Source organism: Rhinichthys klamathensis, unplaced genomic scaffold (genome assembly GCF_029890125.1).
Source record: "Rhinichthys klamathensis goyatoka isolate OS25496 unplaced genomic scaffold, OSU_Roscu_1.1 h1tg000093l_1, whole genome shotgun sequence".
NCBI lineage: Eukaryota > Metazoa > Chordata > Actinopteri > Cypriniformes > Leuciscidae > Rhinichthys > Rhinichthys klamathensis.
In genome coordinates this window covers 1,176,909-1,204,787 of record NW_026606632.1, presented here as the reverse complement: position 1 = coordinate 1,204,787, position 27,879 = coordinate 1,176,909, and the positions used below count along the sequence as shown (strand labels likewise).

The window sequence follows — 27,879 nt, the reverse complement described above, 5'->3', positions numbered from 1 at the left end:
AAAAAAATGTACAGCACAAACGAAGTAAAAACTATTGAGCCTATATTTTGCCGACATTCCCTTCTTTTATTCATTTTCCAAAGCACATAATCACCCGTGGCCCTATTTATAATATCCTGAGATTCTGATTGGTGTGTCATCAGTTTTGCTAATGCTTACACATGGATAAATGTGTGCTTTTGGGTGGGGGTTATGTAAATCTTAGGGTTTGTGATGTCACTAACCCGGGAGGAATGTCGTGTAGTCCCTACCAGCCGTTATAGTCCTTAAAAAGCAATTTCTTTAAAAGAAAATATCTCCCTTTGCTTTGAACTTTGAGCGTTGTAAATTTGCAGATGTTGTTTATGCTCAAACAGCAACATTACACACTAACTAAAGTTAGAAAAGCGAAATCATAATCAACCACCCCTTTAATACTCGCCAAGAGTGGTTCCTCTTTCAGCAGTTTCACCCTGGAGATAGAGCCTGTCAGCAGGAGCCCGATCCAGTTTACAAGTAGCCACCTTTATTTTTATAGCGCTTTATACAATAGAAAATGTTTCAAAGCAGCTTCACAATAATCAACAGAACAGGAACAAATTAATGATATTAACTTCATCAAATATGAGACAACTTCAAATTCAGCTGTAAAGCAGCTGTACTAGCAAGAGAATAGTGTCATTATTCAGCTCAGCACAGTTCAGTGATAATTCATTCATTAATCGACCTCTCCTCTACCCCTCCATAACAGAGAGACTATGAACCACAGCACTGGTTTAAAGAGCTGCATCAGGTTTATGAGCAAAGACTCTAAACCACTAGAAACTTGAGACAAAGAGACAAAGAAATGAAAAAAAAAAGACAAAGAATTTCCTCTAGCGACAAAAAATATGCATTTCCAGCATTAATCAGTTGCTTTGAGTTTTTCATATTATCAGTATCAAAGTGTTACTAAAGTACAAACCCACATGACTCATTTCATGAACTTCACATAATGTAAGCTAAATAATTAGCTTATTTTTTACAATAAGCCGATAAGTTTACCACACATATAATTTAAATCATATAGTAGATTTACAAGTTATAATACACACAAATTACTTACAACATTAAAAGTGGTGTGTGTTCATTGGTTTTAAATGTTAGGAAGTCAGCTGAGGATGGTTTGAGAATGTGAATGTCACCTTTAAATAACACAAACACACTATAAACAGTATTATTTACACTGTAGATATTAATGACATATTTTTATGAGATGAGTCCAAGACGTTTCTTGATGAAATGAACCACAAGGCGCTGCGGTCTCTGCTGATATTCCAGAAGAGCATCATGAGGTGAAGAAATCTGATCTCCCTCAAACCTGTTCAGCAGAGTCACACACACCACTGCAGCTGCAAAAAAATATCATGCCATTAACCACTTTGAAGTAGTTTTAAGGTAATTCAATGCTGCATAACAAAGCAGTACTACAAGGCAGGACTATGTGCTATACATAAGGGTTAGTTCAAGCAAAGATAAAGTTCTGTTATAAGATCTTAGGCAGAATGTCCAAGACAGATTACAAGCAATATTATTAATTCAATTTAACAAATTAGAATTGAGTAATAATTAATCAAATGAATTCCTTAAAAGTTAACCATTTAAAATGAGTAAAATTTTCACAAAAAAAATTAAACAAAAATAGCTGAATAACAGACAGACGTCAAAGATGAATTAAGAACTCTTTATTTGATATTGCCAACATTGAAGACACCTGATGTTAACAAGCAGAATCACAGAAGGAGAAAACCGTAATTTCAAGTCGCCATTATGGTGATCAGTATTTAGTTTAATTGGGCTCTTGACCCTTAATTCATTATCTTCAAGTTTTGTTTGGATGCTGTACCTGAGTTATAACAGCCAGAACAAATAGAAAAGGTGATCTGATGGTGTTGGTTATGTTTTAACATAATCACCATTTCACAATCATTTGACCTGAATCACTGAACTCAGTTAGGTTTACTTTATTAATTATAGCAGCACTGTCCTTATACAGCATATTTGTAACTTTTACAATGTAATCGAAAATAATTTCTAAAACGTTTCTCTTAGACAAAAAAGTGACACATTCTCTTTTTTTAAAATACACAGACATCAAGATTCAGCCTGTGCATCTCAACAATGGTGACAATTATAAAGCATGTTGCTGTGCATTCTGGGTGCCACCAATAAAAAATCATTCATGGCTCCCATCATGCATTGCTGCATGAATAAATAATGAGCTTATGATCAGAGGTGATCTGTTTGTCACCACTGCTGAGATTCATACGTTAAATCTTGATGTCTGTGTGTGCCTACATAAAAAAATACATGTATGAAAATGTTTTATTGATTTGATCATTTGGATTTCATTGAGAAGGTTAAAAATATTTTGCTGTACAAGGCTAGTGCTGCTATAATTAAGTAAATCTAACTAAGAAATTGGGCTCAGTGATTCAGGTCTAATGATTGTGAAATAATGATTATGTTAAAACTAGGGCTTGACAGTTAAACGCGCCTTTTGGCCTAGCAAACTTTGTAGTTTTTTCACATGCTTTTGCAACAGGACGCGGCATGCGCAAGGACGTTTTGTTGCTTCGTCGACCAAAGCGCACGCGGATCTAGCTAGACCGGAAACAAAACAACAGGCACGCCGCACACACTTGTTTGGGCTTGCCAGCCGGCCAAATAGTTGGTTAACGTTACGTTTTGAGTGGATGACGAGCGCAAGACGCCGAAATGGATGCCAATAAGATTCTGAATGGAAAGTTTACTTTTAAAAAGTTGCCAAATGGTTCCATTGACAAGACCAAAGGGATCTGTGTGTTTTGTCGTTGTGAACTAAGCTATCATCATCGCAGCACGTCCAGTCTGAAATACCACTTGATGATGGCCAAGCACACACACACAGCTGATGCGAATTCTCCGCCCCCTCATCAATATCAGGACCTCGTCAGTATTTCTTTCACCCTTTTATTGATGGACAGTGTTACATTGTGTGAGAGATTATTTGCTCCAAGTGAGACTGTTAGTGTGAAATTGAACACAGTATATGCCAATGTTGTTTTCAATAAAAAACATTTGCACAAAGCAAGCCGATCCACTTTTCCATGTTGAAAAGAGCATTAAAATGAGAAACAATAATGGGACTAAAAGAAATCAAGAGACGATTAAATATTTTAATCATTTGACAGCACTAGTTAAAACATAACCAACACCATCAGATCACCTTTTATAGTTGTTCATCTGGCTGTTATGACTCAGGTACAGCAGCCAAACAAATCTTAAAGTTAATGACTTAAGGGTCAAGAGTCCAACTAAAACAATCACTGATCACCATAATGGTGACTTAAAATTATGGTTTTCTCCTTCAGTGAAGAATCACTGAAGGAGAAAACCATAATTTTAAGTCAGGTCAGCTTGTTAACATCAGGTGTCTTCAATGTTGGCAATATAAAATAAAGAGTTCTTAATTCATCTTTGACGTCTGTCTGTTATTCAGATATTTTTGTTGATTTTTTTTGTGTGTAAATTTTACTCATTTTAAATGGAACTTTTAAGGAAATTCATTTGATTAATTATTACTCAATTCTAATTTGTTAAATTGAATTAATAATATTGCTTGTAATCTGTTGCCACAATTTTATCAATTAGATATAGCATATTCATTTTTACAGTGTACAATAGCTTTGTGTGTGAGGAACACAATCAAATCCTATACGTCAATTTACACAATCACTTAAAACCTTTGCCTTTTCAAAAGCTCTCAAATCATACTTGCAAAGCTCAAAAATGTCTAAAGCTTTGCATGTTTTTCAAACTTGGTGAAAAAGCACTGATGTTAACCCCGGAGTGATGTGCCTAAAGCAGCAGTGTCTGATTCTGCGCCTGAAGGACCACCATCCTGAAAAGTTTAGCTCCAACTTCCAGATAATTCTGTTTTTATAATGTTATTTTTAGAGCTTGACAATATAAATAACCAACCACTTTCCTAGTATGGAGAAAAGCAACTCGGACATTCTAATTAAAATCTAATTTGGTATTTCATTTCATTTGATTTATTGAGTGTCTTTTCGAAAGCATGCCAAAAAGGTAGCCAATATTATTAAATACAATTTTGTGACCATATCTAACAACAGAGGCAGCAGCTTTTTATACATTCTATGGTCTTTTTCTCATATCACACATTACTTCACTAGTCACAAGCAAGCATAATAATTAAAAAAATCTATTTGAATCCCTTTACAAACAGACATATAAAACGCTTGATCGGAGGACTGTTAGTTTTCATCGTTGCAATATAGTTAAAAATAAAATCTATATTAAAATTTGTAAGATTTTAAATGGACATTAAGCCAGTTTATAATGCAGAAGGATAATAGTGGCAGAGCAACAAGAGCAACTACTAGAAGAGACTGTGTTCAACAATTTACATTGGGACGATCAGTCTTTTCAGATAAAGCCATTCATTATTGGAATACTTTAACAACTCAGTTGAAGGATAGTAGAAATTATTCAACATTGGCTAAAAGCAAATCAAACTTGTAATCATGTGTAAATAAATCATCTTTTTAATATACTTCTATTATTAGTAGTGTTAATGTTTTGAGGTTTGTTAAATGTTTTTTTTTATCATTACTTAATCATGGAGAAGTTTTTCTTGGTTTTATTATATTGACATATGTTTGATCAATTGTGGATAATTGTGATTTTTATTTATTTTTTTATTTTAGGTTGCCATTTTAAAAGTTTGCAAGATGGAACGGTTAGCCTGTTGTTGGGCTAAATCTGGCTTATTTAAAGTGTCTGACAGTTGATTGATGAGCACTGTCTCTATTAAAATAATTGATACGATTTGATTTGAGAGTGAAAAAAACTGTTAAATTCATACAAATTTAAATTATAAAAAAGATTGTAGCTTTTCAAGTCAAGTTTATTCATATAAGGCTTAATGCAATTTAAATATAGCCAAAAAACTTAAGTTTCAGAAACAAATCAGCTTAACAGAGGACAATACAGTGTTAGTGAATTAAGAGCTGCATTTTCAATTATAGTCCCTTCAATACTTTATACTGACGATTATTTTTGTTTATCCCCCTAATAAGCAGCCCAAAGGCAACAGACAAAGGCGGTTCTCTGTTTCTACATTTTGTAAAAAAGAAAAAAGAACAAAGAAACAACATGCAATTTTTAACATGAAATGAGATCATTCCTATACGTCAATTTATATATCAGCCTTAAGGGGCTTATGGTGGCCCCTTTAAAAAATGACCTACTCTGGTACTCTGTGTAGTGATGATGACAACAGACAATGTAAATTTCTGTACCTTTAAGATTGCAGACACGACACATGGCAGCAAAGACAGTGGATTCCATCTCAATGTTCCTGACGCCTGCCTCGTTGGCTTTCCTCAGATATTCGAATTTTTCTTCAGTGGAAAATGAGCACAGGGCTCCATCCAGTCGCCCCTGACCTATTCAGGAAAAGGAGGTTAGGTATGTCTTGTCACTACCTAAGAAATATCCTTTAAGTGTGCTGTCTTCAAAAGCACATTAAGATATAGATCCATCGATCCATCTATCAATCTGTTTTTGAATGCTTGTGTGTGAGAGGCCATGCTCTGTAAATACAGTCACGGTTAAAGCAGTTGTTAGGCAAGTCTGACATTTAAACTACGGTTATGGGTGACACACACAGTATAGCTGGTGAACAGATTAGACATAACTACTATACTATATTTTATACAACTATATTGTATATTTTAGTATGGCTAGAACACTGTATTGACCAATCAACATCCAGCACTGAAACAATCTGTTTTTTTGTATCTGATTTTTACATTTCAGCAACTTACATTTAATTCAGTACATTTGATGAGTTCATGCATTCACTGGGAATCAAACCTATCATGGCATCACTAACAACATGCTGTACTGTTTAAGCTGTATACAGGACCAAACCCAGTATGGGCAATAAAACAAAGTACAAAAACATTGCAGTACCTTCGTAGAAGTCATGTGTGCACATTGTGTTTCCAATAACAGTAGGAATATCTGGAAGCTCTGAGGAATACTGCAGGAGCTCTTGGGCTACATCTTCATCTAGCTCTGTGCTCCTGATGATAACCTTTCCCAAAACCACCTGCTCAAACTGGGGCCTGAAGAAAGAGTCCACAGCTTTATCTGTGATCACTACGGTCCCTGCAGCCAGACCTGTGTGTTCAAACAAACGGCAAACATTTACTAGAAAGTAGAAAACCCATATACTTCATGTCCCCCTCCATCCAGCAGTTTTAAATTTCATATGTAATGCTTCAGAATTGACTGATTCATTTTGGAGTCTTCACAATTGCCATTAAAGTTAAATCCGTTTCCTCAGAGTGATGTATTTGTGCTTCATAACTCAATGATACAATTAAGCAGGAAGTAGCCTACTCACCAACTCCACCTGACGTGCCAATGCGAAAGATGATGACATCACGACAACGAGCATGATAGAGCATTTTAATGAGCTCATGCAGCATGATGGAGATGGAGGGAACGCCCATGCCATGCTGTCAGAGACAAAACGGAGGAGAATACATCAATTATGATGCAAGTGAAAAAATATAGCCCACTACAGATTATGATTAATAATGATTGATGCTAATGATTACACGTTTCATCCAATCATTAATTGTTGCAAGTATATAGCTTATAGCTTAGTCTGACCACAAGTTCTCCACACACACACACACACACACACACACACACACACACACACACACACACACACACACACACACACACACACACACACACACACACACACACACACACACACACACACACACACACACACACACACACACACACACACACACACACACACACACACAGAGAGAGAGAGAGAGAGAGAGAGAGAGATCATTAGCTCAGTAGTATTCACTGGCTTTGGGATAAATGTCAACTACCACTTGATAATATTTATCCTGGATACAGTGAAATGCTCCTACAGTACATTAACCTACGTCAGATGATCTTCATAAAAAAAAAATTCAAATCAATTTACAGGTATGTATGATGAATAAACTCTCATTCAAATACAAGCCTCATCAGGATTTCAGACACTCACGCTAATGGACAGCACAGGTCCCACTTTATACATGGAGTATCGGTCCGTTCCCTCACAGATATCTCTGATGTCAGCAATGTTTCCAGGCAGCTCCAGCTGCTCATGGATGAACTGGGCAAAAGATCTCATCCGATTAGGACTTCCGCCAACACAAACAAACTACAGAAGAGATAACAGACAGAAAAACATAGCTAAATGAATCACTTTCCATTTTCCAACCAAAAGTAACATTTTGCATTAAACTCTGATGTTGCTTTTGTTTTGTTCTGTGGACTTTAAGGTTGTTTTTTTTTGTCCCTTTCAAGAATTGCCCTTTACTGGCATTACATGTAGCTCAAGAAGTCTTAATCACAAAATTCAGATGTATTATTTCAGCTATTCTAAAATCTTGGTTTAATGGAGAAGAGGATAAGAGGTCTAATTCATGGATCTAAAGCGCCATGCCCTTTCTGGAATAATACCCTTCTGTTGTATGTCAGTAATCCTTTAAATTATTCTCCCTGCTCCTCAAAAGGTGTGTTTACTTCCTGTAATATATTTAATGGTAACAGACTACGTACATTTCAGGATATTCTAGCAGGATTTTTTTTTCTTCCTCTATAATTTGTTTTCAAACTGCTTTAATTGATTCCGGCCGATTGGATTATTGAAAAATAAGCCACACCCTGATAATGATGCTAAATGAAAATAGTCTCAGGCAACTGATTTTCTGACATAACTGTCCTAACAAAATAATTCTGACTCAAATAAATATTCATTTCTTTATTAATTTATTATCCAAATAATAAATGAAAATATTGCACAATCAGCTGGAGATTATCACAAAATAACAAAATACATCAACCATAATTTTCATCAATCATCCTCTACAGTCCTAAAGACTATATCTTTCTTCAAGATTATTACATTTAATTTAACCTTAAATCTGCTGTCTAAGGCTAGGTCTAAATTTGAAAATGCCATTATCATTTCCAAACTCTCCATACTAGAATTTTCATGCATTTTCCAAAAGTTGCTCGTCCACACTGAAACTTACTGTTCATGTTAAAGTTATGATAAAAGCTCACTTAGATAATACCGAAAAACAGACACAATAAAGTTCTCATGCTATTTTCATATCACAATATTTTTATTAGCAAAATATCCCACCACTCAATGTTGCTTCCAGGTCGCAATCAATCGCTATTCCATGTATGGTCTAAAACACAATTACCCTCATGTTTTAACGCAGGACAGCAATGCAAAGCATCTGTCATTATTGTAGAAATTGTAATATGAAGATTGAATAAAGTAACATTTATTTTTAACAACATTATGAAAGTAAAAAGCCTAACTCATGTCTGGTCAGGACTTCTGTACACACCTTTACATCCCCAAACATTTGGGGCAGGTCATGGGTCTTGGTGCCCAGGTTTAAGTGGTACAGGATGTCCTCTTCCATGCTGTCCAGGTGAGGGTTTTTCACATACTCCACCTGTCTGTGACACATCACATCTGTTATTGCTGTGGACTAAGAGAAGTTAGACTGTTAAACACAAATATTTCATATGTTTCATATAACTCGACATTCATGAAGTCATCAAGATAGTGTAAAAAACAGCAAAAGTAAAAACTGTGCTTTACTCAAAAAGTATCAATCTAATTAAAAAAACTGATTATGAAAAAAATGAGTTAGAAATAGAATGAAATCAAGGACCAAGGAGATTTTCTCATTAAAATATCTTTGCATAGCAACAAGCACATTTTCTCAATATCCTGACTATTTAGACATCAGAACTGAACCGAACCCAGTATATCCAAAGACCCAAACAAGCCCACACATGAAGTCTTTACACATTCATCAACCAGACATTGTTCAGTTAATCTGTTAAATATGTGTGATTTCTGAGTAAATGAAAGTTATCGTACTGAATGTAACTGCTGTGTTCATTTCCAATGCTGTTCAGTAAAATAGGTGCCATGATTGCAGTTCTCGATAATCTGCAAGAGAGCGGTAAATATAAATTCATTATATGTTCACATATATAGGAAACAGAAACATGCAGAATTTATTCCATTTTTGTACCTGGCAGCAGTTGTATCTTTCAAGAAAATCCTTTAATCCTTTAGTTCTACTGCTAACTTTTGCCCCTTTACTATGCAGACCTTTGTGTCATCAGGACCTTTGTAGAATAAAAATGTGTCTCACTAAGACAGGCTCTTATAGAGAGCTCAGTATTCTCTGATTGGTTATAGAGGGAGGTGTAGCACCTTCTCCCTCTGTCTCCACATGGTTACTGATCTCCCTTGATATGTTAACAAATAGACTTATGCTCTACAGAGAGATGCAGGACTGCGCCAACATCAACACAGTTTAATAAACAGTCAAATCTATACTTGAAGTGTGTGCACGGTTTGATGTGCATGTGTATGTGTTTAGCTTATCTAAACATATCTTATGTAACTTTATCTTGTGTCCTGCACCTTCACCACTCCATCATCTGCTCCAACCCATCCATTGAAAATAAAGTTTTAAAATGTCTGTTTTGTAAATAAAAATAATGCGTAGGCACTGCGCATAGTTGTGTACATTGATAGATCATATGGTGACTGCACCAGTGTTTGAATGATTAAGTAACAATCAATAGAGCTAGCAAAGCTAAATACTAAAAATTTATATTGTTTGTGTTAATTTATTTAAGAAAATATTGACATTCACTGCAGAGGATGTGCAGTTCTGTCCTTAAAGTTGGCCTCTATTCTTTGTCTTGCAATAACGTTAAGTTGTAAGTACAGTGCTTCATTACATCAAAAAAAATGGAGAACACAGAATCCAAAGCAAGCAGTAACAGAAAAAAGTATATTGTAACAAAGTAAACTAATTTTGCAATTACGTAAAAAAGATTAGTAATGACAACTTACAGTAGTAAGGTGAATAAATTGTATACTGTATGCACTGCATATATATATACTGTATGCACTGCATATATATATATAGCATTGTACTGAATATTGTAGTAGTCCTATCGTCTGTATATTCTGTATATTCAGCACTTGCATACTGTGAAAATACAGTGACCCAACTGCAAAAGGTTACAGTAAAAAACTCTGAATGAATGTTACAGTAAAGTACACTCAGAAGAGTTGTGCAACTGCAAAATCAGGGTTAGTGAGAGAGATTTATTTTGCTTCAGGATCATGTCTTTATGTTGGTCCGGCCGGATGAGTTTCTCCACATCTCCAATGTCATCTCTGCAGGCAAAGGGAAAAACCCTAAAGCAGATCCAGCCTTGACAACATTCTCCACGCCTTGCTCTTTCTCGTCCTCCTCCTTGTTCACCACCTCTTATACTCATACTCTTCCTCCTATCCCTCTTATATTGTTTCCATCCATTGTTGGTATCAACATTCAGTGCAACATTTTGAGTCAATTTTGGGACTCTGAACTAACTTGTATTACAGTACAGACGGTTTGGTCATATCATTAGAAATAAGTGTGAACAATTTTGAGTCGTTGTGTGTAAACGATGACAACTGTGTTGTAATTGTGTTTAACAAGTGTTTGTCAAGTCAAATCAAGTCACCTTTATTTATATAGCGCTTTTTACAATACAGATTGTGTAAGACTGGAAAACTGGTTAGAGAAACTGTCTTGACCACATGGTCTATTGAAACAAAGGAACTTGCTGAAAATTAACATTCGACCTCCCCCTCACGCAGTCTCACCTGATTTACATTTCCTCTCTCTCTCAGTCAGTAACACTAAAAAACGCACACAAATATATGTATGGTTTAATGTGAATGATCATTGTGTTTAGTATCATTTTAAAGGTCTCAGGGTGGTTGGTTCAGATGTCTCATTCCAAATAAGTAAAACAAAAGGTAATACGGTTTTTTAGAAGTTTGGAGAAACTGGCACACAAAGAAAGGTGGACAAATGGCCTTTCTCCCCTACCCCCAAAATAAGGTGTAACCTGAATGCAAATTACCATTGTAAAGGAGTTCTGGCTATTTAATGGAATGCAGCAAGGAGTCGTGGCTTTTTCTGTATTTCAGATAACGATGTAGTTCGTAAATGTTGGGTTGCATCTATTTCTCTAATCCTAAAACATTTGATGATTTGCATTGATTATCTTTCAATTGATTATGGAATTGTTATAATACATTTACCTGACATAATAAATTGTTATATTTGATTATTCTAACAGACTTTGACTTTATTTTCATTGGAGTTAAAAGGAATAGTCAAACATTAACGTATATTTAAAGATGCACAGATATCATTGAAAAACACTTTCATTTTATGGAGTCAGATGAAACGAGTTAATACATAAGATAGAATGTATTGTATTTAATTAAAAATCCCTTTGCCATTGGAAGAGACGGAACGCGCATGCGACCTTCACCGCTAATTTGAATGCCGCCCTTGGATTGAATTAGTCGGACTTACAATTGTATCAAAGCAGCTTCACAGTAATAACATGAAAATAATACAAGTTTGTTTCTAGAAGAAAATTGCATCATAATCCACCTGAAGTAAGGCAAATCAATAATATTGTTGAATAATTAAATGTCCCCAACTAAGCAAGCCAAAAGCCAAGGCAACAGTGGCAAGGAACCAAAACTCCATCAGGTGACAGAATGGAGAAAAAAACCTTGGGAGAACCCAGGCTCATTCAGGGGCCAGTTCTCCTCTGGCCAACACACGAACAGTGTATGATTATGATTCAGGCAATATCACAGGTCAGAAGTCAAATTGGGTCAGAAAATTCACAATATTTATCCAGTTCCATCTGGTTGGAGGTCGGAGTCATCACGCCGGTATGGAGATGAGTTTGTTGAGGTGTCCATGAGGCCTTCACAGGGGCCTGAAGACCCCTTTGTCTGCCTGTGTCACTGCAGTGCAAAATGTGTTTTAGTGAGTGAGAATGTGTTTAGAGTTTTGCAAAAAGAGTTCATGAGATTTGCAAACAGTGTTTTAACTACCTGAACTTGTTTAATATTTTACAGAAAGAGTGATTTATTCGACAAATTGGTTTAGGCTATTGAGAATTTTGTTCAGAGGATGGGGTTTAGTGTTTTAGCAATTCAGAAACACTGTAATACTAGTTTCTAGAATGTTCATGTCTAGTTATTCATTAATGATGGAACAGAATTCTAAAGTGTTACTCAAATTTGTTGGCACAGAACAGAGTACCCATTAAGCTTTTTCAGCCAACAGAATCACCTTTATTTCTTAAAGCTACAATCCGGAAGATTTGTTTTGGTTAAAATAAACAAAATTTCATTAATGAGCAAGATTTAAAAACTAAGTGAAAACAAAAGATCACAGCACTTTGTTTACATGGTAAGTGTGTATTTACCTCTATCTGCACACTGCACAGGGTTTTGCAACAGCTGTTTAATAGATTACACATTAAGTCAAAGCAAAACAACATGAAATAGTGAAAATTTGAAAAGCACACTGTGTACTTGTCACAATATCACCCTGTTTGGACTTGTTTTCTGTTTTGCATCATTAGTGCCACTAGTGTCGTCATAGTTACTGATTTGATTTATCATCACTGTCAACTATGTATCAAAAGAAAGAACAGAGCCTCTGCTTTAAAAAAAAAGTTTTATTCTAGCTTCATACGTTCTTTTTTTAAATTAAAACTTGACTGTGGGTAAGTTTCATAAAAAAAAGCAACATTTTGAGCAAAAGACTGAGAAAAACGCATTTTGTCAAAGACTGCAGGTTGAATTCAGCACGATGATCAAAACATAGATGGAGTAGATTGTCTAAGTCTAAGTAGATCTAAGGTTGCACAGTCCTATACCACTTCCTGGGTCGATATTTCATTCAGTAACTTTAGGCAGTTTTGATTTATATGGTGTTTAATGCTGATGATCGCGTTATTTTACATATATATGTATTTTACATATAACGCTTGTTTCTGCTTCTTCTTCGTCTGTGTTTTGATCAGGAGATTCAGTTCCCTTTCACGAGTTCACACTTACAAATGATCAGAGAATAGATGGTTATGCGTATTTGGCGTGCTGTCCGGGGGGAGGGCTCCGAGCTCGGAAATTGGGCCCGAACCCAGAGTAGTCCCCCCGTATCTCTGTTTAGGAAGATAACTAGGCAAGTGTGAGGAGATGGGGTGGTGGAGGGATGCTAAAAACTATCGAGGAATAAGGGTGAGTCGACTGAGTATATTTATAGGCTTTACTCGTGCTGATTGAGTGGACCTGTTGATTACTGATTGCTGACAGCTGGCTGGAATGACTTGATTGTTTGATCATTAGAACGTGTTCCTCCCGAACCTTGTTAATAAAACATCAATTCACGAGTTCACACTTACAAATGATCAGAGAATAGATGGTTATGCGTATTTGGCGTGCTGTCCGGGGGGAGGGCTCCGAGCTCGGAAATTGGGCCCGAACCCAGAGTACTCCCCATAAAGCAAAGTGAATAAAGGACAGCCGCCTGCTTAAAGACCCCCCGAAAACAGCGCAGAGATTGGCGGGCTGGCATTTCAAGGAGAGCCTGGTTGTTTGGCTGGGAGAGCTCTCGCAGCGTCCGACGGGAGTTCAATGCTTACGGTGTCGGACGGGTAAGTATGGATGTTCGAACGGGAGGGTTCTTGTGGCAATGGTCACAGCATCGGAAAGGGTAAGCCTCACCAGTCAGGAAAGAGAAAAACATAGATGCTTGACTGGGAGGGTTTGGCTACGTCCTCTGGGAGATCAATACTCGCTAGACGGAGGAGGAGGAGATGAAGATGCTTGACCTGGGGAACTCTCGCTGTGTCCGCTGGGAGATCAATACTCGCTGGACGGAGAAAGAGAAGATATAAATACTTGACCGGGAAGGCTGTCTCTGGGTCCGCTGGGAGATCAATACTCGCTGGACGGAAAAAGAGAAGAAATAAATACTCGACCGGGAAGGCTCTCGCTGTGTCCGCTGGGAGATCAATACTCGCTGGACGGAGAAAGAGAAGACATGGATGCTCGACCGGGAAGGCTCTCGCTGTGTCCGCTGGGAGATCAATACTCGCTGGACGGAGAAAAGAGAAGACATGGACGCTTGACCTGGAAGGCTCTCGCTGAGTCCGCTGGGAGATCAATACTCGCTGGATGGAGAAAGAGAAGACATGGATACTCGGAAATTATTATTATTATTATTATTTTTTATTATTATTATTTTTTTTAACCGATGAGGATTTGGTGGGCTTTTTTGATATGGAAACGATTAGTTCTGATGTAGGTTTGGAACGCGTCTGAGGACCATCTTCCAAGCGCTTGGATCTGCTGTTGGGAGAGGCCTTTTTGGGCTGCTGAGGTTGCTGCCCCGATGCGGAAGGAATGGCTGGAGAAATTCTCTGCTGGGATGCCTGATAGTTGGAGAACAGATTTTAGGTGTTTTTGGAACCAAAAGCGTGTCACGGGTTTGTTAGAGTCGTCTATGAACAGGGGTTCGAGATGGGATTTAGCATGAAAGTTTCTCAGTTGGAGGTATGCTAGTATAGTTTGGAAAGGTTGAATTGGTGACGAGAGGTTGAAAATATATATGAAGTGGCCTTTTTTGGTTTGGTCTGTTTTGCTTTGTTTGCTCAGAAAAGAGATAGTTTCGCTGTCAAGCACTGAAAGATCTGAGATGTTTGGGTGGATTTTTGGGTAGAATCTGGAAGTGATAGCCAGTTCAGAGCATCTTAGGAAACCAAAAAAGCTAGAATAAACATGGCGTCGAGTGTGCGAGAGGTATTAAGGGATCGGTAGCCTGAGCGGAGGGTATGAATGCATTTAGTAAGAATATCTAACGTTATGGGTTGTCTGGTGTCCGGGCGGGTGGGCTGGGATCGTTGGATGCCTTTAATTAAGAGGGAGGTTTGTGAATTATTTATCTCCGGTGAGGGGGCGCCGTGAATCAATTTGTGAAAAAATTGGATGCCGCTTAAGTAACTTTTGATGGAGCCGACTTGGAGGCTCTTAACGCTGTTAAGGTAAGAGATGAAGGAGGTAATTGTAAGGAGGGAAAATCAGGGAATGGCGTGTTGTAAGAAAGGTGGAAGGCTTTAAAACATCTCCATGCGGTCACATAGGATTGGAGAGTTCTGGGGGAAACTGCTTGGAGAATGGTGTCGAGCGATATGTTGAGGAGGGAATTTTGCGGGTGGGTTATGGGAATATTAATTCCGAATAATGAGGTACTGGAGTTGGTAGCTTGTCTGCCTCTGGAGCCAGCATCCTGAATTTCTGAAACATAAAGCGAGACAGAGAGTCAGCAATTTGGTTTTTTGACCCGGGGATGTGTTTAGCAATTAAGATAAATTGGTCACATGCTGAAATCCAGATTAGACGTCTTAGAAGTGGCATCAGTGCGGGTGAATGGGAACGGCCTTTATTAATGCACTGGACTGTAGCTTCATTGTCACAATGCACTACGATACTGCTAGCAGTCCATTCTTTCCCCCACAGGAAGGCTGCTACTACGAGAGGGTAGAGCTCGACTAATGCGGATGACTGTAGCGTGTCCTGTATTTGGGGGGGCCACGTAGACGCGAACCAGCGTCCTTGGCAGAACCCCCCAAAGCCGACTGAGGGGGCTGCATCTGTGAACAGCTGGATGTCGATGGGGGAGGAAATTAGATCCTTATAGCAGCCTCGGGATCCCCGGACAGATCCATTTGCGAGCCCCATGAAGAGCGTTGCCGCGCCGCCTCAGCGGACGCGGGTCCCGCACCACGGGGCTCGCGAGGCTGGCCATCTTCATCAAAGATAGCCAGCCGGGAACGCAGCACACGGATTGTCATTTTCTCACAATCCTCGCAAGCAGCCCCCTCGAGAGCTGCCTGCGCGTGCTGCATTCCGAGACAGTGCGTGTACAATCCGTGAGTATCCCCGCCCGTGATGTAACGAGGGCAAGGATGCACACACTTTCTGAAACTCGCGCTCGCCATTTCACCAGAGATACTCAGTTTGACAGACAACAATAAATAAGACACACAGTCACAGATAGCGCTTGCTGAAGAACAGAAAGCTGACATTCTTTGTGCCGGCGTCCCTTTATAGTTCCGCCTATGTATCGTCACACATTACGTCATGACGTTGTACCAATCAGAGATTGGCTTAGTTTCATTCATACTTCAGAGGCGCTACGCTGAGGGGCGTTCCCCCAAAGTGTCATTCCACGCAGATGGAGTTCCCTCGAAAGGGAACGTCCTCGGGTTACGACTGTAACCCTTGTTCCCTGAGAAGGGAACGAGAACTTGGCCACGCCTTCCCCTGCCTGGGAGCGCTTGCTTCATCACAGAGGCTGACATTCTTTGTGCCGGCGTCCCTTTATAGTTCCGCCTATGTGTGGTCACACATTACGTCATGACTTTGTACCAATTTTTCTTTAGCCATTTTCAAGAAACTGCTGAAGACGCATCTTTTTTCGGCAACACTTGATCCATTAATACTATCACTTACTATTCTATATCTATAAAAAAATAAATAAAAACACTTTCAAGTCAAGTCACCTTTATTTATATAGCGCTTTTTCCAATACAGATTGTATCAAAGCAGCTTCACAGTGATTACATGAAAATAATACAACAAAGTTTGTTTCTAGAAGAAAATTGCATCATCGTCCACCTGAAGTAAGGCAGATCAATATAGTAGTGCTGGGCAAGTTAACGCGTTATTATCGCGTTAACGCATTTATTAATTAATGCCGACAAATTTTTTATCGCGCGTTAACGCAGAGGTTTTTTTTTTTTTTTTTTTTGAAAGTCCGTTGCTCACTGCCTCTGAATACAAATAGGCCTACAGTCAAACCATGATCACAGGAGGGGTGGGATGTTGGTCAGCCAGCAAATAACCCACCCAAACAAGCAGTGGAGAGGCTTTGGCAGGTTCTCTCAGGTGAACAGAAAGGGAGACAGCGCTCCGCGAGTGAATGACAGGCGCTCTATGGATAGTAACCATGGCACCGGCTTCTGTGCGCTACGCAGCTGCGCCTTTTTAACTTAAATTAAAATTATACATAACTTTACCTGATAGGCCTGCGTTTAGTTTAGCGGGGATGCTCTGCCATGTGAATTCCCTCCTGTTGATGTCCTGATAACTATTTAGATTCTGGAAACTCACAAACAGCGAGCCGAGGATCAGTCTCTCTTCCAATGATTTGTGCTGCGCGTCGTGTACAAAAAAGTTAGACAATTCAACTTCGGCAACGCGCGGGCGCGTGCGTGTGCGTGAGGCGAGCATGACTGCAACAGTTTCACAGGAACGCACCCGCTTGTCGCTGCACCTGTGCTCGACCACTTCACCTCACTCTAGGCTGATTTATACTTCTGCGTCGGACTTACGCCGGAGCCTCTACGCTATAGACGCGTTGGTTTTCATTTATATTATATCTGCGTCGTTGTCCGCGTTGACGCGCAATTACACATGAGGGAGAGTGTGAAACCCGGGGAGCGGTTCTAGCAATCACAGCGCTTGCGGTACGCGTAGAATTGACGTTACATTTCTGGAGAGATGCACGTCAGGGTACGCGCGCTACACAGCTACGGCGTGAGTTCAATGCAGAAGTATAAATTGGGCTTTACCTCTGTTTAATGTAATCTTACGTGGGAAACCATGGCATGCCATGACCAAACCTAAGCTGCTATCAGAGAAGTAACGTTGGTCGACTTATATCTGTAGTAGTGATCATGACCCTTTGACTACATAGACTGTTTCTGCTGCTCCCTGATACAAGATACCTGTTCAGAAAAAAAAAGAAAAGAAAACTGGACTCGTTTTAACAAGCTAGATAAAAGGTAATGCCCTGGCAGTGGCAAATAGCTTTGTTTAAATATTTGATTTGATTACATTAATGTTTAAGTTGAGATTTACAAGAAATATTTTATTGATACTGTGTAAAGGGAATACTGCTGGTGTAAAAGCACCTTATTTGTTTAAAGTTTTTGCAAACCACATGTTATTGCACTTTTGTAGCAGTACATTTAAATCAAAAGTGCGCAATACACTACTAGAATTCATTATTCAATTTTGCGCGTAACAATGCGATTAATCGCAAGAAAATCATGCGATTAATCGCGATTAAATTTTTTAATCGTTGCCCAGCACTACAATATAGTTGAATATTAAATGTCCCCAACTAAGCAAGCCAAAAGCAAAGGCAACAGTGGCAAGGAACCAAAACTCCATCAGGTGACAGAATAGAGAAAAAAAACCTTGGGAGAACCCAGGCTCAGTCGCGGGGCCAGTTCTCCTCTGGCCAACGAGCGAACAGTATATGCTTATGATTCAGGCAATATCACAGGTCAGAAGTCAGATTGGATCAGAACATTCACAATATTAATTCAGTTCCATCTGCTTGGAAGTCGGAGTCATCACGCCTGTATGGAGACGAGTTTGTTGAGGATCAGTGCCGATGGCTGTCATGCCGATGAGGCCTTCACAAGGCTGATGAGGATAATGATTAAATGTAAATGCAAAATATAAGCATAATAAAAAACAGCAACGTAAAATGTCCTCTCTGCGCCACCCTGCTTCATACCACAGTAACGTTAATAAAACTTTAATACATTAGCTCATTCATGAACATGATTTCTGCCTGAGTCCCGTCGAATTGCTTTGCATCGGCTGTGGAGGTGAAGACCTCAACTCCTGATTCCACGCTCATTCACGGTGTCATCAAGCTACGCCTTGGTTATTGTTTTGAATAAGTGACCTCTAGCGGGCAAAACTTACATACTGTGCCTTTAAGGTGTGTCTTTAGCCCCATTGTACCCTCAGTGTCTTGCTAAAATAAGTCCATAATTTTTTTTTTTTTTTCGTTTTCTGTTTTACCATGTTTCTCTTACCCAAATAACATATCCTGCAAAAGTAAAAATTTTTTAAAAAAAAAATTCATTTACATGTACCTACGTTTCTTGAACTTTCAAGAACCGTAGGTACATGTATATTCCGGTCCTTGAATCCATGTTTCTGAAATTCAAGTACTTATGTTTTATGTCACTTGAATATGTAAAATTGTTTGTGAATGTTTGATAATTCAAACATATAATTATTTTTAAGAAAAAAATATATATAATAGAATAGAAAGCAGAAGTCTGAAAGTGTCTGTTAGGATCGATGATGAATATTACTGACTGGTGTTACAGTAGATACTCTAGCCTATTGAACATGCCAAGGAAGTAATAATAACATTGGCTTTACAGAAATCTTACTTTATGGATCTACACTGAAAAATAAAAAGTTAATCTAAAAATGTGCTTCATGTGGTAACAAATATTATTGTTATCATTAATAACAATAATTGCAGGTTATCAATTTCTAATAGTGTGCCATAGATCTTTCCATTTGTTATTCTGATTGTTCTAATGATACACAGTTCGTCAAGATTAAATAATAATGTCATGGTAATAGTGCCAAGTAAATGAAAACAACAGCAGCAATCTCAGTACAACCTAGTGCAGGTTAAGAGTTTTCAACATTTAGCCTACCTCAGAGTCCTCATGACGATTGTAAGTTTTAGATGTTATATTTTCGACCAAAATGACATTGAGAGTAACTTTAAAAAAAATTATTGAAAATTGATGGATGACTGACCTTTACAACTAAAATTAGACATTGAATGGGTGTCTCTTTGTTGTTTGGGATGTCTCATACACATAAGACATCCCAAACAATATATATTCCTCTTATTATTAACCACATGGTTAGACAACTACAAATGTTTCAGTGCACAGTTGTGTATGCCCTTATGGAACAAAAATATATTTCCATATATTTATGATCAATATATTATATGGTGTAAATATACTGAAAAATGTATTAAATAACATATTGCGTTAATATAATGTGTTACATATTACAATATATACAATAATTGAATAATATACATAAGGAATCGCCACTTTTCATATATTGAAAAATGTATATACAATATACACTCACCGGCCACTTTATTAGGTACACCTGTCCAACTGCTCGTTAACACTTAATTTCTAAGCAGCCAATCACATGGCGGCAACTCAGTGCATTTAGGCATGTAGACATGGTCAAGACAATCTCCTGCAGTTCAAACCGAGCATCAGTATGGGGAAGAAAGTTGATTTGAGTGACTTTGAACGTGGCATGATTGTTGGTGCCAGAAGGGCTGGTCTGAGTATTTCAGAAACTGCTAATCTACTGGGATTTTCACGCACAACCATCTCTAGGGTTTACAGAGAATGGTCCGAAAAAGAAAAAACATCCAGTGAGCGGCAGTTCTGTGGGCGGAAATGCCTTGTTGATGCCAGAGGTCAGAGGAGAATGGCCAGACTGGTTCGAGCTGATAGAAGGGCAACAGTGACTGAAATAACCACTCGTTACAACCGAGGTATGCAGCAAAGCATTTGTGAAGCCACAACACGCACAACCTTGAGGCGGATGGGCTACAACAGCAGAAGACTCCACCGGGTACCACTCATCTCCACTACAAATAGGAAAAAGAGGCTACAATTTGCAAGAGCTCACCAAAATTGAACAGTTGAAGACTGGAAAAATGTTGCCTGGTCTGATGAGTCTCGATTTCTGTTGAGACATTCAGATGTTAGAGTCAGAATTTGGCGTAAACAGAATGAGAACATGGAACCATCATGCCTTGTTACCACTGTGCAGGCTGGTGGTGGTGGTGTAATGGTGTGGGGGATGTTTTCCTGGCACACTTTAGGCCCCTTAGTGCCAATTGGGCATCGTTTAAATGCCACGGCCTACCTGAGCATTGTTTCTGACCATGTCCATCCCTTTATGGCCACCATGTACCCATCCTCTGATGGCTACTTCCACCATGTCACAAAGCTCTAATCATTTCAAATTGGTTTCTTGAACATGACAATGAGTTCACTGTACTAAAATGGCCTCCACAGTCACCAGATCTCAACCCAAAAGAGCATCTTTGGGATGTGGTGGAACGGGAGATTCGCATCATGGATGTGCAGCCGACAAATCTGCGGCAACTGTGTGATGCCATCATGTCAATATGGACCAAACTCCCTGAGGAATGCTTCCAGCACCTTGTTGAATCTATGCCACGAAGAATTGAGGCAGTTCTGAAGGCAAAAGGGGGTCCAACCCGTTACTAGCATGGGGTACCTAATAAAGTGGCCGGTGAGTGTATTTACACTGTAAAATTAGTTGAATGTTTTACTTAGAATACATGGAAAATTATTGTCTTAAATTGGATGTTTTACTCAAAGTTGTAAGTTTCTATAAAACATAAAAAGAGTGTCAGGACAATGATTGACGGTGTGCATTAAATTGTATTTATTAAACAGAAACTCAACTGAACAAATACAATAAAAAACATCAACATAAAGTTAATAGAAATGACTGCAATAGATTTCTGTATTTTAAATAAAGCAACATGCAGCATATCATCAGTGTTTCTTGGTCTTCTCCTGGACTGAAGCACAGGCTCTACTCTTCAGCACAATGGTGACCGATAAAACTCAGACAACAGAAACCCTTTAAATCTCAACAAAACATTAAACACTAACAGATCTCTCAAGATCTCAGCAGAGGAGGGTTAAACAACAAAACCAGCATTACCAGCTTCACTTATTACTAACCAGATTGACTTTATTTCTGTCATACGTCTACAGAAGTTCTTGAGCATAAATAGAGGACGTTGATGATTTATTGAAAATAATAACATTTTACAGTCACCATTAGGAGATCAGTGTTTTCTTTAGTTGGGCTCTTGACTTTTTAGCTTTAGTTTTTCTCTGTCTGCTGTAACTGTGTGTTACGATATACGATACAGTCGGTATGGCTAAAACGACTAACAAAAATAAATTAAGTGGATAATCTGCTGTATATTTATTAATGATGTTATTGTTGCATTTCACATTCTAAGCTGATCAAAAATGTGTTATGTCATAAAATGCATTTAAATATTGTATTATAAACACTGCAAAACTATATAATAAACAACAAAACTTTGTTGTTGTTATAAGATATTTTAATTAAACACATTGTGCACAAAACGTTTTGAACTTCTGTAAGAATTAATCACACACAGACATCAAGAATCAGCATATGAATCTCAACAAAGGTGCCATATTTCATTCTGCTATGCATTCTGGGAGCTACCAAAGTTAAAAAAACTCATCCATGGTTACCGGCATGCATTGCAGCATGAAGAATGTCCACCGCTGTTGAGATTCATATTCCTGATGTCTGTATGTGATTAAACATGGCAGTGGCTCTAAATGCTTTGTGCATAATGTGTTTAAAAAAAAAAAACTGATTTCCACAAGGTAGTTTATTTGGTAATTTATTCAAGGATAGCCTCTTGAGATGCAACATCTCATTTTCAAGAGGGTCCTAAGGACATTAAGGACAAGGACATTTGATCTCTTGTTATAATTTTATGATCTGACAAATCTTTTGTAATACACCTTGGGATGAGATCTGTGATCTGAAATATTCAATAATGATTATGATATATTAATAAATTCCCATCAGATCATACCTAGCATTTCTCTAATATAAGACAATATATTAGTGCAATATATTATTTAATATATCTTTCAGTATATTTACACCATATATTGATCATAAATATATTTTTGTTCCGTAAGACCGTGGTGATGTTCCTCAAAGTTTTCAGCGCAAAGTCATGACTGGTTTTCCCAGTGCCACATATTCCACTGAGAATACTCATTTTCATGAAAAATATGCTTTTACAAAAAGTCTAAACAAACTTTAAAAAATAAAATGTTTTATCTGGTCTGAATCAACAGTTGTGTAATTTGTCCACAAGATGGCGTCTGAGGCACGCGCTGTTCATATTGATATAATAGTTTAAGATTATGAAGCAGAGACGCATGCTTTTTTTATTCACAAACATTTCAGGTGAAGCTATACAGAACAGGTGGGACTAGTCATGTAAATAGCGCAATGACTATCATCAGTTGTTGTAGGTGTAATCAGGGTATGTATACTATGGGTGGACTAACTATGAGAGCGGTTATACCACAGAGGATCACAGTGCCAGTCTTCCTGGTTGTCCCCACCTGATGACTGTCTTGGCTGTAGTGTGGACTTTTGGGGGCTACTCTTACCTGAAACATTGCTGACTACTAAAAAGAAAAAGACAATACTGCCCAGGTCTAATGTGTGTTGAATGAACATAATAGAGCACAATTCAATCGCAGGATTTTTAGGGGCTGAGCTAACAAACTCTTCTGGGTGTGTCTATGGGATGGTCTATTTCAGGGGGTTTCGCCTCAACTGTTCCCAGACTGCACAATGGTGGGAACCCTGGGAGGGCACTGCAGTTGGTTGCTATTTTTAAACACTACATCCACAATCTGTCAAGGCCTGCTCCACAGAGACCTGCCACCAGCAGTTTCTTCAAGCCACAGAATTCAACCCGGGACAACTCTCCAGATGTGATGGAAAACATCTGGGCTGAGCTGCAAACAGGCAAAAGGGATCTTTCTCTCACTCGGTTATATGTACTTTTGTACTAAAAGAGGTGTCTATAGAAATTACATTTCCTAAGGGTTTTAAAACCTCTGATATTGGTGTAATGAGGTTTCTGATTGGTTAAATGGCCGAAAATCTATAGCCTACTCTTACACTATTACTACAACCTAATCACAAGTTGGCAATCCAGTCCCAGATAAAAATTAATGATCCAGTGATGTTAGTCAGTTTGGCAGGGTCTGGTACTTTTCAGAATTGCTTTGAGAATGCCTTGTAAACTGTAAACTGAATTCCTGAGTTTGAATTGATTGGATTTTCTCGATTGCTTAAACACATTTCTTGAAATTATGCATCGTTTTCTCAAAACTCTGAACACAAATCTATAATTTCTCACCCATTTCCCCAAACTTTTTTCTCACCCATTTCCTATTTTCAGGTCAAAATAAAGCTTTCCCCTCCAAACCATGCAATCTTGCTGAAAAAACAAACTTTGCCCTCAGAAATGACACACAAGCCCTCAAAAACACACTCAGTACAACATAGTCTTACACACTGTTGAGATAAATTCAAAACAATTCTGCAAAAAAAACGTAAATTATGTTGCTTGTGGTTCTCCCCCTCAAAAACCTTTTCACATGATGAACACAACAAAAGGCATAACAAATGTATACATTTGCACATTTATTCTTAATGTACTGTACAGTACAATACACCAAACAACAACAACAATAATTATTTTGCCCCAGCATCCTGTCTTTGGTCTGGGACAGGCCAGAGAATCTCATCAACATCAGGCTATATTGGCCCTAGCCAGGCATCGGGGGTAAAATACTGAAAAAAACCGGGGGTAGCATGCTTGATCCACCCCTGACACGCATCAAACTGAAATGTCTTGCAGGCTTCTTCCATTCCATCAAATGTGACATTTGATGGAATGGAAGAAGCCTGCTAGACAAGGCAAGCTGAGATACGAGCATCTACCGTCGGATCCTCTGGTTGGAATGAGAGGTAGAGTTGTGTGTGTCGTCAGCATAACAGTGATAGGAAAAAACAAGTTTCTGAATGATAGATGATGACATGTAGATGGAGAAGAGAAGTAGTCCAAGCACTGAGCCCTGAGGCACCCCAGTAGACTTAGACACCTCACCCCTCCATATCTTTTCATAACAGTCGTTTAGTGCAACAGCTACAGTACATGTATGTGTTGTAACAGCACAGAGTAGCCTACAGCACTCAAAAGTTACAGTAGAGAGCAGTTTGAAGTACAGCTACCAGTTTTCCTCCCTGAACGTTCTTATGTGGTACTCATTTTCCTCCCTGAAGGTACTAAAGTTTGGCTGTACTTGCTGCCCAGCCTCCCTAATAGTCATACCATGGGCAAAGACATGGTCAGCTAGAGTGGCACGAATTTCATCCGAGACTGCTTGTCAAGTCAAGTCACATTTATTTATATAGGGCTTTTTACAATACAGATTGTTTCAAAGCACAGAGATAACAGGAAAATAATGCAACAAAGTTTGTTTTCAGAAGAAAATAGCATCACAGTCCAGCTTAAGTAAGTTCTGTGATATTTCATTTTTGTTGTAAAAAAGTTTAGTTCATTTATAAATATAGACGCTCTGGAGAAAACCGTGATGTCATCGTCCAGCTCAGTTTAGTTCTTATATAATGAAGGAAAATTAAAGTTAAATGGCATTTAATGAAATTAAAAATGCAACTTGTAGACATTTAAAATGTCATCTTTCAATTCAAATCTCCCATAAACAATTAAACTAAACACTGTGGTGCTTCATGGTCAAATTAAACCATATGATAGATGTAAATACTGACAGTACTGAACACCAAGAAATATGTCCAATCGGGGAATAAATGGACATAATTGCCCACAATTAAATTTTTTTGAGAGCCAACCTTCCAAAACTCATTTATTGAAATTAAATAAACACATCTTCAAACTCTTGCCAAACCCATATATATTATATGGTTACTACTTTTAATACTGCTAGTATGGGCCTGGGAGGCATTCAGGTTTTGTAGTGGTTTTCTAATATAGATATTTTACATGTATTTAAGCTAAATTGTATGAACAGCTGATAGAACTGATTTATAAAGAAAATAAAAATGTTTAACACATCCAAACTCAATCATCCAAGTTCACAATACTCAATTATCAAAACAAACCACACTGATTATCCAAAGTCATTTATTTATTGCTTTAATTTACAAAAAAGAAAAAAGAAAAAAAAGATTACTTGTCATTTATTACACTTAGTAGTTAATGAAACACTTCCATATTTTGTTTCAGAACAGGTTACATTTAGGCTCACAAAAATGCATACAACAAATATTTTCCTCTTTCAGTTCAAACTTCTGACATGGAAGAGGAGGAAAAGAACCCAGAGCTTACTGCATGAAAGACAGACACAATGCAGAATTTTACGTCATAAAGTAATTCAGCTTCCACAATTGTCCTGTACTGAAGAGGAAGATAATCCCTTCCCCTAAACTCTATTAATGTTTTTACTGTAAAATTACACAAACATCAAAAAGTACAACTGCAGCAGAAGCAGAAATAGTTACATTGGTGGGCCTTGTCTTCAGAAGTTTAGGAGTACAAAAAGTCCACTAAAACTGCGAGAAAATATCACATTAAATACGACTGAAAAAAGTATCATCCACAATCTTGGTAAACAGCATATACTTAAGGAGAGTCCACTGTTTGCTTTGCATCCAAAGAATGCATTGCTGCTTGCACTAAAAACAAAACAAAAAAAAAAACATGTGGGTCCGACCTTAAGAAAAAAAAATCCATTTATTATTAGCAGATGTGATCAAGCCAAAAATAAAAATGATGCCGCCCACATTCCAGTGGCAAAAAAGCATATAGATTTTGCCAAGATACAGCTATAAGACAATACCACCTACTATAATTAGCCTCCTTACATAAAGCTGCATTTACATGAGCAGTAGCACTTGTAAGTAAAGGGGCAGACGGAAGCGACTTAGCAAAGATCGTACCAGCCAGGGCTTTAGCGTTCCGGTTATTAGCGTTCTTCTATGAGGCCTTCTGAAACAAGCGCTCACAAGTGGTCTTAACCGGTCTAAGTAATCCCAGATGTGAGAACCAAGTCTTCCTGCTGCATGGAGGCATTTCCACATATGCATAATTGTTGTCTAGTTTTTAGGGGAGATCTTTTGAGCATTGGAGATTTCATTATAAATGCAGGCTGTGGACGGTCTTTAGGCCCTGTGAAATCTAACGATGAACTGCATGAATATATACGAACAATGCAGGAATAATACGCTGCATTTTAGTGACACGTTAAAATTGTGGGAAAGTGGTTTTCATGATAACACCCTAATATAATGTATGAAAAGAACCAAGTAAGCATTTGATAAACATGTTTACATGTTGATTTACATGTTAAAAAGCAGGATTCAAATGATATTGTTTGGCATTTATCATGAAAATGAATCATTATTTGGCTTATAAATAAGAAAGTGTCCGCACTATAACGTCTACAAGATCATTTCTTTCTCCTGGGCTAAATGGCACAATATTTTAGATCGCAAAATGCCTTATCATTTGGCAAAAGTCAGATGAGTATTTTTCTAATAAATTACTGTTCAGCACTAGAGAAACAAAATGAGAATAGAACACATCAACCAACCAGTCAGTCTTTCCTGACCACCACCCCAGTGAAAAAGTGCAATCATACATTTTTTTAGCTTTTCAGACTCTTTCTATGAGCTCAGCAAAAACCTTTCAGCATCTCCATTTACATAGTTTCACCCAGAGTATAACAACTAAAATTAGTTGAGCAAAGCATGAGGTGAGATTCACCAAGCAAATCTTCAGCCAATGTCGGCCAGGAAGCATCTAGTTGTAATCATAATGGTTTTTATTGTTATTTTAATTAAAGACTAATTCTTGTGAGTCCCAAGAATTAGGACGAGCGAACAACGGACTTCAACCCAACCATTAAAAACAGGGAAGCAGTAAAATCTTTAGAACTGCTGATTTGACTATAGAATCAGAAATGACAATGACAGGATCAACATAATTGCACAATGATTACGGGATTGGGGAGGGTGAAAAATCTCAGAGATGACCGGTCTGATCCCTCCTTATGGTGACGGAACGGACACTTCCAGAAGGCGGTTGTTTTTACGCTTGCAGGCGACACTGTTGCCGTTCTTTGGTGTACCCTGGATGAATTTTACACACACTTTGTCCTGTTTGAACTGCACTAAGAACCTGAAGAGAGAGAGAGAGAGAGAGAGAGAGAGAGAGAGAGAGAGAGAGAGAGAGAGAGAGAGAGAGAGAGAGAGAG

At 38.1% G+C, this 27,879-nt stretch overlaps 2 protein-coding genes across 6 annotated transcripts in view; both read right to left on the bottom strand.

The window, feature by feature from the left end:
* Nucleotides 1-993: 993 nt before the first annotated feature.
* The window catches only part of upp2 (uridine phosphorylase 2), a 65,876-nt gene continuing 38,990 nt past the window's right edge, over nt 994-27,879 (bottom strand). The window contains exons 1-8 of one of the 2 annotated variants that reach the window (XM_056252226.1): nt 9,177-9,302; nt 9,020-9,091; nt 8,475-8,589; nt 7,112-7,270; nt 6,437-6,551; nt 6,001-6,210; nt 5,325-5,471; nt 994-1,370 (exon numbers count right to left, since the gene is read on the bottom strand). In XM_056252226.1, the coding sequence (XP_056108201.1) occupies nt 1,228-1,370; nt 5,325-5,471; nt 6,001-6,210; nt 6,437-6,551; nt 7,112-7,270; nt 8,475-8,589; nt 9,020-9,072 (942 nt within the window). In that variant the 5' untranslated portion in view covers nt 9,073-9,091; nt 9,177-9,302 and the 3' untranslated portion in view covers nt 994-1,227. Of the gene's footprint in view, nt 1,371-5,324; nt 5,472-6,000; nt 6,211-6,436; nt 6,552-7,111; nt 7,271-8,474; nt 8,590-9,019; nt 9,092-9,176; nt 9,303-27,879 lie in introns of those variants that run through there. The other variant, XM_056252227.1, reaches the window with a different exon arrangement.
* Nucleotides 25,734-27,879, bottom strand: part of myo1b (myosin IB) — a 108,842-nt gene continuing 106,696 nt past the window's right edge. For all 4 annotated transcript variants that reach the window (XM_056252222.1, XM_056252223.1, XM_056252224.1 and 1 more), the window contains one exon: nt 25,734-27,803. In XM_056252222.1, coding sequence (XP_056108197.1) covers nt 27,674-27,803 — 130 coding nt within the window. In that variant the 3' untranslated portion in view covers nt 25,734-27,673. The remainder of the gene's footprint in view (nt 27,804-27,879) is intronic.